Source organism: Apiospora phragmitis, assembly GCF_038363925.1.
Source record: "Apiospora phragmitis strain CBS 135458 chromosome Unknown utg000010l:1.0-9815664.0:1.0-9183399.0, whole genome shotgun sequence".
NCBI classification, from domain to species: domain Eukaryota; kingdom Fungi; phylum Ascomycota; class Sordariomycetes; order Amphisphaeriales; family Apiosporaceae; genus Apiospora; species Apiospora phragmitis.
The window spans coordinates 8,597,935-8,610,651 of NW_027117409.1; the positions used below are offsets into that span (position 1 = coordinate 8,597,935).

At 53.0% G+C, this 12,717-nt stretch overlaps 4 protein-coding genes across 4 annotated transcripts; 2 read left to right on the plus strand and 2 right to left on the minus strand.

Moving 5' to 3' along the window:
* Window positions 1-1,313: 1,313 nt before the first annotated feature.
* Window positions 1,314-2,960, minus strand: PG994_012379 (uncharacterized protein; the record flags this gene model as incomplete). Its single annotated transcript, XM_066863788.1, has 3 exons — window positions 1,314-1,502; window positions 1,642-1,855; window positions 2,152-2,960. 3 exons carry the CDS (start codon window positions 2,958-2,960, stop codon window positions 1,314-1,316), a joined length of 1,212 nt encoding a protein of 403 aa, XP_066712898.1.
* A 1,042-nt stretch (window positions 2,961-4,002) lies between these two features.
* PG994_012380 (uncharacterized protein) lies at window positions 4,003-4,611 on the minus strand (the record flags this gene model as incomplete). The annotated part of the gene is made up of 1 exon (XM_066863789.1): window positions 4,003-4,611. One exon carries the CDS (start codon window positions 4,609-4,611, stop codon window positions 4,003-4,005), a length of 609 nt encoding a protein of 202 aa, XP_066712899.1.
* A 2,504-nt stretch (window positions 4,612-7,115) lies between these two features.
* Window positions 7,116-8,162, plus strand: PG994_012381 (uncharacterized protein; the record flags this gene model as incomplete). The annotated part of the gene is made up of 1 exon (XM_066863790.1): window positions 7,116-8,162. The coding sequence occupies one exon, from the start codon at window positions 7,116-7,118 to the stop codon at window positions 8,160-8,162; it is 1,047 nt and encodes a 348-aa protein (XP_066712900.1).
* Window positions 8,163-9,601: 1,439 nt separating this feature from the next.
* PG994_012382 (Fumagillin dodecapentaenoate synthase) lies at window positions 9,602-11,422 on the plus strand (the record flags this gene model as incomplete). The annotated part of the gene is made up of 5 exons (XM_066863791.1): window positions 9,602-9,918; window positions 10,001-10,486; window positions 10,556-10,619; window positions 10,678-11,232; window positions 11,303-11,422. 5 exons carry the CDS (start codon window positions 9,602-9,604, stop codon window positions 11,420-11,422), a joined length of 1,542 nt encoding a protein of 513 aa, XP_066712901.1.
* Window positions 11,423-12,717: the final 1,295 nt, after the last annotated feature.

Consider the following 12,717-nt stretch of genomic DNA (forward strand, 5'->3'; position numbering starts at 1 on the left):
GCAGGAGTGTGAGTCGTAATAGTGGTGGTGATAGTGCAAGAAGCGTCAAAAGGGGAAATCCCATGACGTGATTATTTTGATTCCTTTTGAAACTGAAAAAGTCCGTTTCGCATCTCCAAAATAGTAGTAGTAAAATCCTAGCGCCAACTGCTGTGCTGATTGCTGTTACTTTTTCTTGCTGTGCTTACCACTGCCACCATTGGCATCAGGGGGATTGTATTTGTCCTTCCATATCCTGCGGATCCCAAGTTTCGTAAGTAAGGCCGACGACGGTACGAAGCAAGCAAACAATCATGAGCGGAAAGTGCAAAATCGCACAGCCTCAACTGTCAACGTATGAGGTATTAAATCAAGGGATGGAAAGAGGGTGGTCAGATGTGAGATCGCGTGCAGTGCAGTGCTCCCAAGGCAGATAGGCATCGGCTGTTAACACTGGGACAAGATAGCCCGGGGATAGGGAGAGGTGTAGTAGTGTGCGGGCTTAGGTAGATATGCGCAACGGTTTCCTCCCAAGTCCGCCAGGCTGTTTGTGTATCTGGGCCACCAATCAAGCCCTAGATGGGGGTGATGGGCAACTCGCCCGCGGAGCCAACCACAGACTATGGAAGAGGAGGAACGATGGTGAGAGTGATCCCAGGGATTGCGACGCCCCAAGAGGCCCCAAAAGGGGGTGGGAAAACAAGGCGAACGGGCCAAGAAAAGGCTGCGCCAATTGACAGCCTATCAACGCTCGCTGGCAGGTGTCATCTGCGACGGCCGTTCTGCAGGCCGCGGGCCGCGCCAATGACAATGACGAAACGCTTATGTAGGAAAAACAATAATAGAATGAAGGAATGAGGTTGAAATGCGACTTACCATGTATTCCCTAGCGTCTTGTTACCGTTTTGCTCGGCTAGCCGGTAGTACTTCGCGGCAGAATACTGCGGCAAAAGCAAAGTTGTCAGCCTCATGTGATATTATCAGTACCAGTTGGATGCGTGCAGCCGCGGGCGTGGGGATCATGGCTTGCGCAGAGGGATCTGGAACGCTTTTGGCCATGACCAGGGGTCCCCCATGAGGCTCATTGATGCCCAACGACGCCGTGATAAACAGGACAGCAATCCCTGGACGCCCACAGGCTCAGCCTCCCTCGGGCCCGGGCCATACGGAGGGATATCCCAAGCCACAGACCCCGTGGGATCGAGGCTCATCGTCCACTGGGCCGCTTCCGACCACTGGACCGCTCCCAATGACGATGAATGACATCCCGTATTAGGTCACCGACTCAAACAAAACGGTCGTCGTTGCGTGATGTGAGGTTGGGTGAGGATGCTTCATGCCCAACGTACCTTGTCCTTCTTGCAGCCGAAGCCTTCAACATAGCACCAGGCAACCTCGTTCATCGCGTCTAGATCCCAACATCTCACCGTCAGCCGACTCGGGGGACTCGTAATCCAAGATCGATCGATCCTTCCTGAACCAGACTTACCAGTGTCTCCAAGATTCGCGGCCGTCTCGTAATACTATTGTTTTTTCGACCCAACGCACGTTAGCGAGTAAAAATCCCCCTTTCCGGCAGGTATTGCCCATCGGCTGCGGGCTGCAGCCTGCTGCTACTTGCAAGGGAAGAACCCAACAAATAAGGTTGCGATGTCCACTCACCTGTTTTGCTGCGACCGAATCTTTAGGTATGCCCCATCCATGACGGAAGCAGTTGGCCAGTTCGAAGATGGCCAGAACGAGTTCGCCCTTGGCAGCGCCTCCTTTCTTCATGCCGGCTTGCAGTGCCAGGTTCTCGACCAAGGCGGCATTGGACGCCGCAGCCGAGAGGAAGGTGATGGCGCGTTCAGGGTCCGGCGTGCATCCCCAGCCGTGCCTGATGTGGTTTCAAAACAGCATGTTAGCCTTTGTCAGGCCCGAAAGTGCGCAAGGATGATAGGTCACCCCCCAATAGATAGATAGGACGCCCTAGTTTTGTAGACAGCATCACCACCGCCATGGCCCAATGTGGGTCACGTCTACCACAACTGACACCATGCGTCCAGCTGCGCGGGCCCGTCCTGTGTACTTTCCGAGAGAGACTACTGACCTTAATGCAAGCCCGTATAGCACTTGACTCAGGGGTTGTTAGCCCCATTGGGATCCGCCAAAATGCCAAACTTGACCGCAGACTGCTCCAGCTGCCCTTCCTCATGTAGCCGTATCGCCTCCTGAATATCGGCGTCAATCTGCTGGGACGACACCTTCCGGGCGTTGGTGGGCCTCGGATCGTTGCCGGCCGCCGCTGTCGTGCTAGCACCGAAACCCCTATCGTTGCTGTAGTCGTTGTTGCTGTACTCGCCGCCGATGTTGAGCGGCGGCAGCTCGTACGGGTTCGCCTTCTCGGCGAGCGGGCTGGGCGTGACCGACCCCGAGCGGCTGCGGGCCTGCTCGGTCTGGCGGGCCAGGACGGTGGCGCGCGCCTCCCACTCGGGCTCGGCCGCGTCGGGCGGCAGGTTGATGGTCGGCAGGTTCTCGGGCACGAACTCGGACGTGCTGGTCCGGCGCGACGACGACGAGCCGATGAGCAGGCGTTGCGACAGCCGCCGCCCCACGGTCTCCTTGGGCCGTAACGAGTCCTGCCGCTGCTGCTGGGGCTGGTTCTGTTGCGGCGATGGGAGTGGGGGAGAAGGAGAAGCGGCGGCGATGGCAGTAGTGGTATCCTCCTTGTTGTTCGAGCTCGCCGCGCTGTTTCCGCGCGACCGGCCCTTGAAGACGTCGAGGCTGCGTCGCGGTTTGGCGGCGGGCGCGCCGGCGGCGGAGGAGTCCTTGGCCGTCAGGTATTCGTCTTGGGGGGAGGGCGGGAAGATGCGCTCCTCGGTGTGGGTGTCGGATCGGATGAAGGTAAACTCTGGCGCCGCCAGCCTGCCCACTGTTTCGGGATCGGCTGAATAACCTTCGGCCAGCCGATCCTTCTTCTTTAGCATGTCACGTAGCCCCATGTTGCCCGGAAGTTTGTTCAGACAGTAGTAAATCGGTTTAGTTCCTGGCGAGGGAGAGCGAGCGAGAGAGAGAAGAGCGGATGGAATGACGTTGGGCGTTCTAGTCTCGTCCTTAGTCCTGAGAGGGCCAATAGATGGGTTATGGGTAAATTGGTCGCGCGCGAGAACGGGAGAGCCGGGACGAATGTATTAGATATCGGGACTGGAACGAGGCAACACTATATTAAGAATAAATTACACACTAATGACGGCGCTGCATTGAGCCGTGCTGTTGGTTGCCTTTCTGCTTGCATGACTTGCTTTTAAAGAAGGAGACGGCGCGTCCCTGTAGGTTAGTTGGGTCCTTCGCCCTGTCCCCCGCGAAGTCATTTTCAGCTCGGCATTGCTGGGAAGTCAGCTATCCCTCCCGCGAACCCCGCCTGTTGCCTGTCATTCCAAGGCCACTGGGGTCCTTTGAGGGGCACTATTGTGGCTGAGCCCACCCCCCGAGCGAGACACTTGCATCGCCCCCGCCGGCCACTAAAATGAACCGCTAGCCTTTGTGTGCCGAGTCTCAAATTTACTTTGACGCTTTCAATACATGCCGGCGCCTACAGAGTACTTGCGTCAAAATATGACCACCTACCTACATACATTGCATTGTTCTTTTGGCATTAGACGCTGTGATCGAGCTTTTCGCGAAAAGCAGGGATTAAGGTATGCCGCTAAGGCCCGGACAGAGAGATGTGACATGTCGTTTGGACAGGTAGAGAATTTCGTAGCAGGTATTGGTTAAGCCCTCGACCAGGACTGGGCGAGTGCCGTCTCCTCATAAGTAATTACACCAAATTCGATTCCCTTGGCTCTTTCCAGAAGGAACAGTCACTTGGGAAACTTTCATCACAGTGGACGTAAGAATTGACGATCGTATGGCTTGGCATGGGGTAAATTTCGCCGGTCACAGCGCATTTTTGGCTCTATGTGGGAGATGAAGGCAACCAAGATAGGGGTAAGAGCGGTTAACGAAAAAGACGAGTCGTTTTGACAATTCGCGGGTATATCCTCATAGTAGTGGTAACTTCTCCAGCTCCACGTCTGGTTCCTGCTGCAACTTCTTCTTCTTCTTCTTCTTCTTCTTCTTCTTGTCCGGCCTTCTCGACCTGTTCATCATAGCCCTCCATCTACTCCAGAACTCTTGAAGTAGGCACTCATTCGACGATTGCAACCCCACCCGCGTGATGTCACTCCCCGGTATGTCGACCGAGGTGCTGCCATCCGGGTTCTTCTTAGCTCCATCGACGCTCGACCCGTCCTGTCCATCGAGGACGGCCAGGCCGCCGCCCGTGAGCTCAAAGGGCTGCCCGTCGAGGGTGATGGACTCGCTGCTGATGATCTCGTCGGCCGTCTGCAGCCCGCCGGACGCGGTCACGACCTCGCCGCCCTCGCCGCTGATTGTCCTGTCGCCGAGGATGAGCCCGTGGCCGCTGACCGTTGTCCGCTTGTTGGCGGCGGCGGCGGCAGCGGTCTCTTGTTGGGCTATTGGGGATGTGTCCTCCAGTCCGGCTGGCGGTGGTAAGGGAGTGGCACTGATTGGGGCAATTGCGAGAGAGGTCGCGAGGAGTAGTCGTACGCAGAACAGTTCAAGGCGACAGTGGTTGCTGATGGTCGACATGATACTCGAAGGTAACATCAACCGTAGGAGGAAGTTGACTGTGTAATGTTATCGTACTATTATCCGTTGATTCTTCCGCTCATTATCCTAACCCTGAGAACGTGTCCAGGAGGCCATATATATATATGAAGTTCTGCTCTCCTTCTCAGATGTCCCCGATGTTTCGTTCCGGGACAGGGATGGAATGCCGACATGAAGCTCTTTAGCATACATCTCGATGTTTCAGCTCACCCCAGGTCGCACATGGGGCGTTTACACTTTCTTGGCAATGATCAGTCTACTGAAGCTTCCGGCACCGAATATCCTGCCCTGGACGACATCAGATCAGATTCTGGGCAGCCTTGAGGGTCTAGAAGCTTGATGGAACGTAGGCCACTGCCAGTGGCCCCTCTACGTACTGTACTTCGGCAATGCCCATCTTTGGTTCATCCGTACTATGATGTACGGCATGCTGCTTGACCCTATTTCCCCCAGACATGTGCCGGGCGATCGTTCGAAAAGCTAAAATGCCTTGCCTCAGGACTTCCTGATAAAATGCAAATGGGTTTTTTATGCCTCGCTTGAGATATTCGGGGCAGGGTAATTCGGGTTGGCATCTGAATACTACCTGCTCGTCAAAGCCAGCTATTGGCGTAATTGCCTAAATCTTTCACGCGAGTCAAGGTGAAAGTTAGCCCCCGGCCGTCTTCCGAAACTGTGCTGCGGCTGGCTTTTCTCTTATCTTGCAAACCCTCCGAGCACAATAGGACGAAATCGTCGAATATTGATTAAGATGATATGCGGCCCAGACCTAAGACAATCCCATCCAGACGGCCAAGAAACCCAAGATAATGGAAAGCACTCGATCAGATAGGAACCATGTTTAGCCGGGGATAGGTCAATTAGGGCTAAAATCCGCTGCGAAAGCTTATCGGACGAAACTGCGCCCTGTTGGGCAGACGTGGCCAGCCAGTCATTCACATGTTTGACTTGTTATGACCAGTCTCAAACTGATAGGAGCATGACCTGGCGACAAGTAAGTAAGTCAGTCCGTAGTAGTACAATGACGCATAGGTAGCTTGATGTGACGAGAGTGCTATTAGTATGCAACATAAACATCTAGCTGGTGAACACTCATCTATAGAGATCTAACCTTGGGCACTCCTCCCCTTCACTCTTTGCTAGCACTTGCCCTAAATCACTACATAGTACTAGATCTACCTGAGGGAAACTTGCGATCACTCATGTCTCCCGCTTGCTTTGCTTGACTCGTCTACTTATATAGATACCGTCAACTCCCAAACAAGGGGCAATCAGTAGATAAACACGTTATGTCCTCCGCGACTGGTGACTACCACTAACGTACTTGCTCGACCATATAAATAAATACAAGTACCGCAGAGGGACCTCAGATCTCAGGGCAGAAACATCAGCTTTTCCATAAGGCATCACATCGAAGGCTAGTTGCTCCTACATGACTTCCCCCAGCGCTAAAGCCAGCTGATCTTCCCCTTGCACTCTCCCCAGGCTTAAGTTATTCTAGCTAGACTTTCAGAGACAAGATGAGCCAAAATTACGTTGCCAATGCATATCAGAGCAAAGATACAGTATATATGAAACTACGGTTAGGCGAGACAGCTCAAGGCGATGCTCAAAAACGTTGCCCAGCGGTATGCTTCTATTCGTAGAACCGGGCAGATTCACTAAAGCCTACTACTTCCACACTGCATTATTCCGTGTTTACGGTAACGACAAATCAGTATCATATATACATTTGAATAGTGGCATTTACGTCTTGCGTTTCTCAGTTGGTCATACATTGCAGTACTCAGCTAATCAGTACGTCGTGATGTGTACTCACGATATTATGGCTATCGCATGTTCCAGCCGCGGACAGTACACACTCATTATTCGTAGTTATATCAAAGCACCTTTCGCTCAGAGAATCCTATTCTACTATTAAGGTATCCATTGTTATCTCGAAAACTGTTGGCCCGAAGTATGGTCAACTCAACAGCTGGATTGTTGCCCCGTAGCCCCTATTCAATACCTTAACCATCTAGGCAGAACAGGGCAGTACCTAAGCATATGTCCGTTTTTATAAGGTGGATGGCATGTGTACGTTAGGCGAAACAGTTACTCTGCCAGAGGCCTTGGTAGAATTATTAACTCCCTATTGTTGCTTATTGTTTCCCAGCTCCCCCTAAGGTGTTAACAATGTGTATGGAATGTGGCAAACGACCAAAACCGTGTCAACCAGATGTGAATGCAAAGACCGCGTCCACTCCTACAATCAGCCAGTACATTCAATATAACTACTGCCTACTGATCCTCCCCAAAAAAAACCCTACTTAGACCTCCTTGGTCGTCAGTTCCGACTTCCAACCTTCCTCCACAAACACACAAATCTCAACAAGATTTTGCCCAACTTCCTCAACCACCAACACCACCCTTCAACACAACCACCTTTGCATTCTCGACACATTTTACAACAACCAAAGCTCACTCTTGTCCAATCTTATAAGATGGTTTCATCCTCCTCCAACCAAGCTACCACCCGCCACGAGGGCTCCGAAGAGCAACTGGTCTGGCACCCCGGCATCTGGCAGAGCCCAATTAACCCTCCTGCCCTGGACACTGTCACCGTCGTCAGAAGCGAGGCCCAGCACTACCAAGATCGCCAAGGTCGTAGCAATTTGACCTACCAGACAGCCAGAGACAACTGGTTTTACCCGCGTTCTGAGATGGGGAACGCCGTCCACCAGCGCCCCGAGGCAACTACTGTGGTTGGCCAACACCCCGAGGTTGTCAGCTCCATCGGCCAGCGATATCAACCCATTGACACAGTTGACCGTCACCATGGATCCTTGGATGCGACCAACCGTCTTCCGGATGCCAATTTGCGAACTGCGTACCCGCCTGCCAGAATCACAGGCCGACGCAACGGATCGCTCCCATACGATCCGAACTTCGAGTTCTCCGACAACTACCGAGGCTCGCGCAAGTCCCGAGCAAACTACTCGGCAAATGTTGAAGACACACAGAACTGCAGTGTGTTTATTCGCGGACTGCCCCCGACCTGCCGGCCATTCACGCTTCTGCAACACATCCGAGGTTGCGGAACCAAGATCAACGCGCTTCACATCAACCAGCCAGACAGGGATAACCCTCACCACTGTGCGGCAAAACTTGTGTTCTTCCAGCGATGCGGTGTGGACTGGCTGTTCGCTCAGATTCGATCGGGACACTTCGTCATCCCTGGTGATAACGGCGTTGCTTACACACCCAACGCCGTATACAACAAGATTCGCTCGGCACCTATGCAGCCTGACGACCGCCGCTCTCGGGTCGTCATCGTTGGAGGTCCCGACTCTATCGTATCCGTCGGAAGCATGGACGCCTTCTTCAGTTCGCACTTCTATTATGAAGCGGACACGGCCTTTGTCACACTCGAGCAGCCGGGCTGGCGAGTTATTGAATTCCACTTCTCGTCAATGCGTTGCCAGAGCGAGAACGCGGTTCAGGCTCTCGAGCGTCTGACGATCCAGGGACCAGAATCTTTCTCACTCTAGGAGAATGAGCAGGGCTGGAACCAGATCCGATACCAGTACGGCCGCGACCCTTGCGAGTAAGGTCGGGACGGGGATAATGGCATGACAAACGAAGGATATGATGAATTAAGGGATTGGAGCTTCTGATAGAATGGGCGCAACATGCTCGCTCTGCAACCCTTGAAATGCATTATAAAACAATATACAACCCTCACCCAAAAAAACCACGCCTTTATTTCATATTGTTGACCAATAAGTGTCCGTAGACGCCGTTTTCTCTTTTCCCCATCTTGTCGAAAGCCTTAATACATTCTTTCGACACCAACAACCGTCGTTCCAGCGTCATTATCGTCGCAGCCCTCATCAATAGTCTCCGTCGAAAGTCTTGACAACTTCTTTCGCCAGCACTTCTTCTTTGAGGCTGACGATGCCTTTGTTACCAGCGAGCGTCTGGACTGGCGTGTCGTAGAGTTCCATTTCTCTTCGACTCGATGCCAGAGCGAAAATGGCATGCAGGAATTGCAACGACTGATGGCTAGTGGACCAGGTGCATTTGTGCCTTAGGAGGGTACAGAGGACTGGCACCAGCTCCAGTTTGACTACGGCCACGACCCGTGCCAGTAGGGTTGACAACAAACCTCCTCGCATTATGCTGCGACACCGATCGCATCAAGTTTGTGATCCCAACAATCGAGCGCTTACCTAATTCAGATCATCTGGTACGAGGACAGCGAGAAGCGCGTGAACTGATGGCAAGAAGCGTACTGGTCATTCTCCCATCACAGACATGGTGGCTCACGGATATGAAGATATGGGAACTAGAGAAGGAGCGAGCTTATAATCATCGCGCCGAGTTAGTTGCTCATTACAAACTACAATGAATCAGAATACAACCAAACAATAATCGTGAATCCGTCCCGTAGTAATGAAATCAAGTGACCGTTAGCGCATTATCTTACCTTCTGGGTGCATCAATCGTAATCTGACTTTCATATCACTGACTGTAGATTTTGGTGTGCCACCCCAACCAGCCTTCAGTAAGCGATGCAGTCAATGCCTTCGACCCCGCACGAACTCGACGATCTTGGACTGACTGACTGTCTCGAAGTAAATGATAACAGAACAACTGCGGGGGATATTTCTGTGCTATTGACATGTTGTTGCGCTGATTCGCTATTGCTTCTCGTGCTGACGCAGGATGGAGGTGGAGAATGTCGGATGATTGGAGAGGCTTTGCCATCTGAAGTTGCATTCTTTAACGGTCTTATGCATACCATGCATCGTGTAACAGGGTTTCCGCCAGCTCCCTAGCCGCATCAAAATGGATCGCGGGATCCTGCTGCCATCGAGTCAATCAAGAGCTTCGTCCGACTTGAAAAGACTGAAAGTGCCCTCCAGGCATCCGCACTTGCTACCCTTCCCCAAGCTCTACTTTCCAAAGCTGTCCCCAATCAATCGACATGGCTCTCCTGGACTTCGACATCGACAAGACAGGCATAGCCCTCGTCGCACTCGCGGCCTTTGTGCTGTGCTACGGCGCGCAAGCCGTGGTGACCTGGTACCGTCTGCGTCACATCCCCGGCCCGTTCCTAGCTTCCTTTTCCTATCTGTGGCTCGGCAAGGTAACCCGGAGCACGAGGCAGTGGTACATCTACCGCGACCTGCCCGAACAGTACGGCCCCTTGGTTCGAGTTGGCCCCAACGAGCTCAGCACGGACGACCCCGAAATCATCCGGAAAATTTCGGCGGTCCGCAGTCCCTACGGCAAAGACTCCTGGTACGTGACGATTACGGATGGAATGCTGCGGGGGAAAAAACGTTGAATGAGAGAACAAATTTGTTAATAAGCTGAGTTTTAGGTATATGGGATCGAGATTCAATCCGTACGGGGACACCATGTTCACCACCTTGGACGTGGCCGCGCACGACAAGCAGAAAGCGAAGACGGCTTCCGCGTACTCGGGCCGCGACACGACGGCGTTGGAAGGCGGCGTGGACGAACAAGTCCGGGAGCTGATCGCGCTGATCAGGCGAAAGTACCTCAGCAAGGACGTTGTTGCCAACGGAAGCGGCGTACAAGAGCCGAGCCGCCTGCTCGACTTTTCGAGGATCATCAGTTTCTTCACCATGGATGTCATCACCCGTGCCGGCTTCGGCCAGGAGTTTGGCTACCTGAAAGCCGACGAAGACCTGCACGACTTCCTGCGTAGCGTGAGGGACAATTGGTCCGTGATCGCTGTCACGCTCGATGTGCCTTGGATACGAAACGTGTTGTATTCCGACTGGTTTCTGCGGTGGTTTGGGCCTCGAACAACGGACATGGCCGGCATGGGCAAAGTCATGGCGTAAGTAAAAGATCCGAGGGCGCCTACCTAGCAGCAAGGAGCCACAGCTAACGGTTGTTCGTCTTGAAGAGTAGCAGAGAAGCTTGTAGGCGACCGGTTCCGTCCCGACTCAAAGGGCCAGAAAGATATGCTGGTATGCGCTTCTTCGCTTCTCATATGGTTTGAAGTGTAACTGACCATGATCTCAACAGGGCGCCTTTATGGCCCACGGTCTGACGCAGAAGGAGTGCGAAACAGAAGGGCTCTTCATGGTCATCGCCGGTAGCGACACAACGGCGTCCGTCGTCAGGAGCACCATGCTTCACCTGATGGCCAGCCCGAGAGTGTACAACAAGCTGAAGCGAGAGATTCGGAAAGCGGTAGAAGAAGGGAGGGCGTCAAGTCCCATCACGTTAGAAGAGGCCAACGGGATTTCCTACCTCCAAGCCGTCATCTATGAGGGTCTCCGCATACGTGCGCCAGCCCCTGGGCTCTACCCCAAGTCGGTACCAGCCGGGGGTGATTGGCTCCATGGCAAATTCATCCCAGCAGGCACGGCTATCGGCATGAACACGGCTGCCTTGACACGTTCCAAGGCCCTCTTTGGGAACGATGCAGACCTCTTCCGGCCTGAACGCTTCGAGGAGGTCGACGGGGCCACTCGTACCAAGTTAGAGCATCTAGCCGAACTGGTCTTCGGCTATGGCCGGACTATGTGTGCAGGAAAGCCCATCGCTTTCATGGAGCTCAACAAAGTATATTTTGAGGTGAGTGTGTTTGGCTTTCGTCAGAGATGTCGTGACCGGTCTAGGAGACCCGCTGATGATGTGCCTCCAGCTACTTCGTGCTTTCGACTTTCAGCTGGCCAACCCCTCCAAGCCATGGGATAGTAAGAGCTACGCCGTGTGGGTTGAGGAGAACATGTGGGTGAGTGTAACTGAGTCTTCAAGCGAATAGGGTGTGCATGTGTATGTGTGTGTGTGTGTGTGTGTGTGTGTGTGTCATATTTTCTGGTTGTCGTGTCGTACGGTATGTACCTGCATGAGTTTGGAAATGATCATCCTTGGGTACCTAAACAAATACCGAGATCGTTGGGTTCGTGTAACACATTTTCACCGTCTTGTGTAGCCTTACGGTACACCGTCATTGCAGGATGGGCGGATGCCATGCCGAAGTAAGGATCCGAAAGAGTTGACATACCGATGAATGGGTGGTCCGTCTCTGCTGAAACGAATAGAAACACAAAACATAGATTGACATGCAAGCAAAGCCCATTTGAGAGTATAGTGGCTGAATCCTAGCGCCAACTGTTAAAGATCATGAATGCACGTGTCGAGCGGAGGTGGGAATCCGTCGTGAAGCTGGGCGATAGTAGCTGGGATGGGTATACATCGGTGGACGGTCCACGAACGGCCGGTATTGTGAGGTTGGAGCCGAACGGGCAACGAGGTCATGACATGAGCTGATCAAGGCTCGAACCAAAAGGCACACACGGCATCTCCGGTCGTCTCCAGCCGCCCGTGGTGTGCCATTCGTCGACCTAAAACCGTGGCTACTAGTAGTGGTCACCAATGTGATATGATGATGACGCGCAACGCGGTACAGAACCATAACCCTGGAGCAGCTGAGATGGCGGATGTTTGTTTGGAACAAGATAAGACAGGCCCTGCCGTGCATATGCATGGAAGGCCTTGGCCGCCTCCTTCCAGAATTTTTCCTGTTTGGTTCTGACGTGGCATCTACAAGGATGATGCCGCACATATCCTTGTCAGGCTGACAATGAGGCCTGCGGGTGAGGATGAAGCCTTGCTGCCTTGAGCCTTCGTTTTTCTTGCACTCTCAATCATGTGGTCGTAGTCCATGTCCGTTTCCCACAATTTCAGCATATTAAGCCACGGCTTGTTACATGTGGTACATCTTCGAGTGACATAGTGGTACCACGACACGAGTCCAGGGTTCCTACTTTCTGTGGTCGCGGCCACTCTGCAGGAACTATCAGTAGGGCCAAGTAGGACTGCATACCTATAACGATATGTATACTACCCCATTTTACCTAGTCGACTCAGCGTTCGGAGATATGTGGGTAGACACACACCAATACTTGCAGTCCCCGAGTAAGCCACGAGCCAGCCAACCAGACTGATAAGAAGCTTACCGCAAGAATGGAGGAGGCGACTAGTTACGGCTGGGCTCCCTGACGGGTGATACCAGCTATGTCGTCTCGGCAAAGAGAATATACCAGTGAATATACT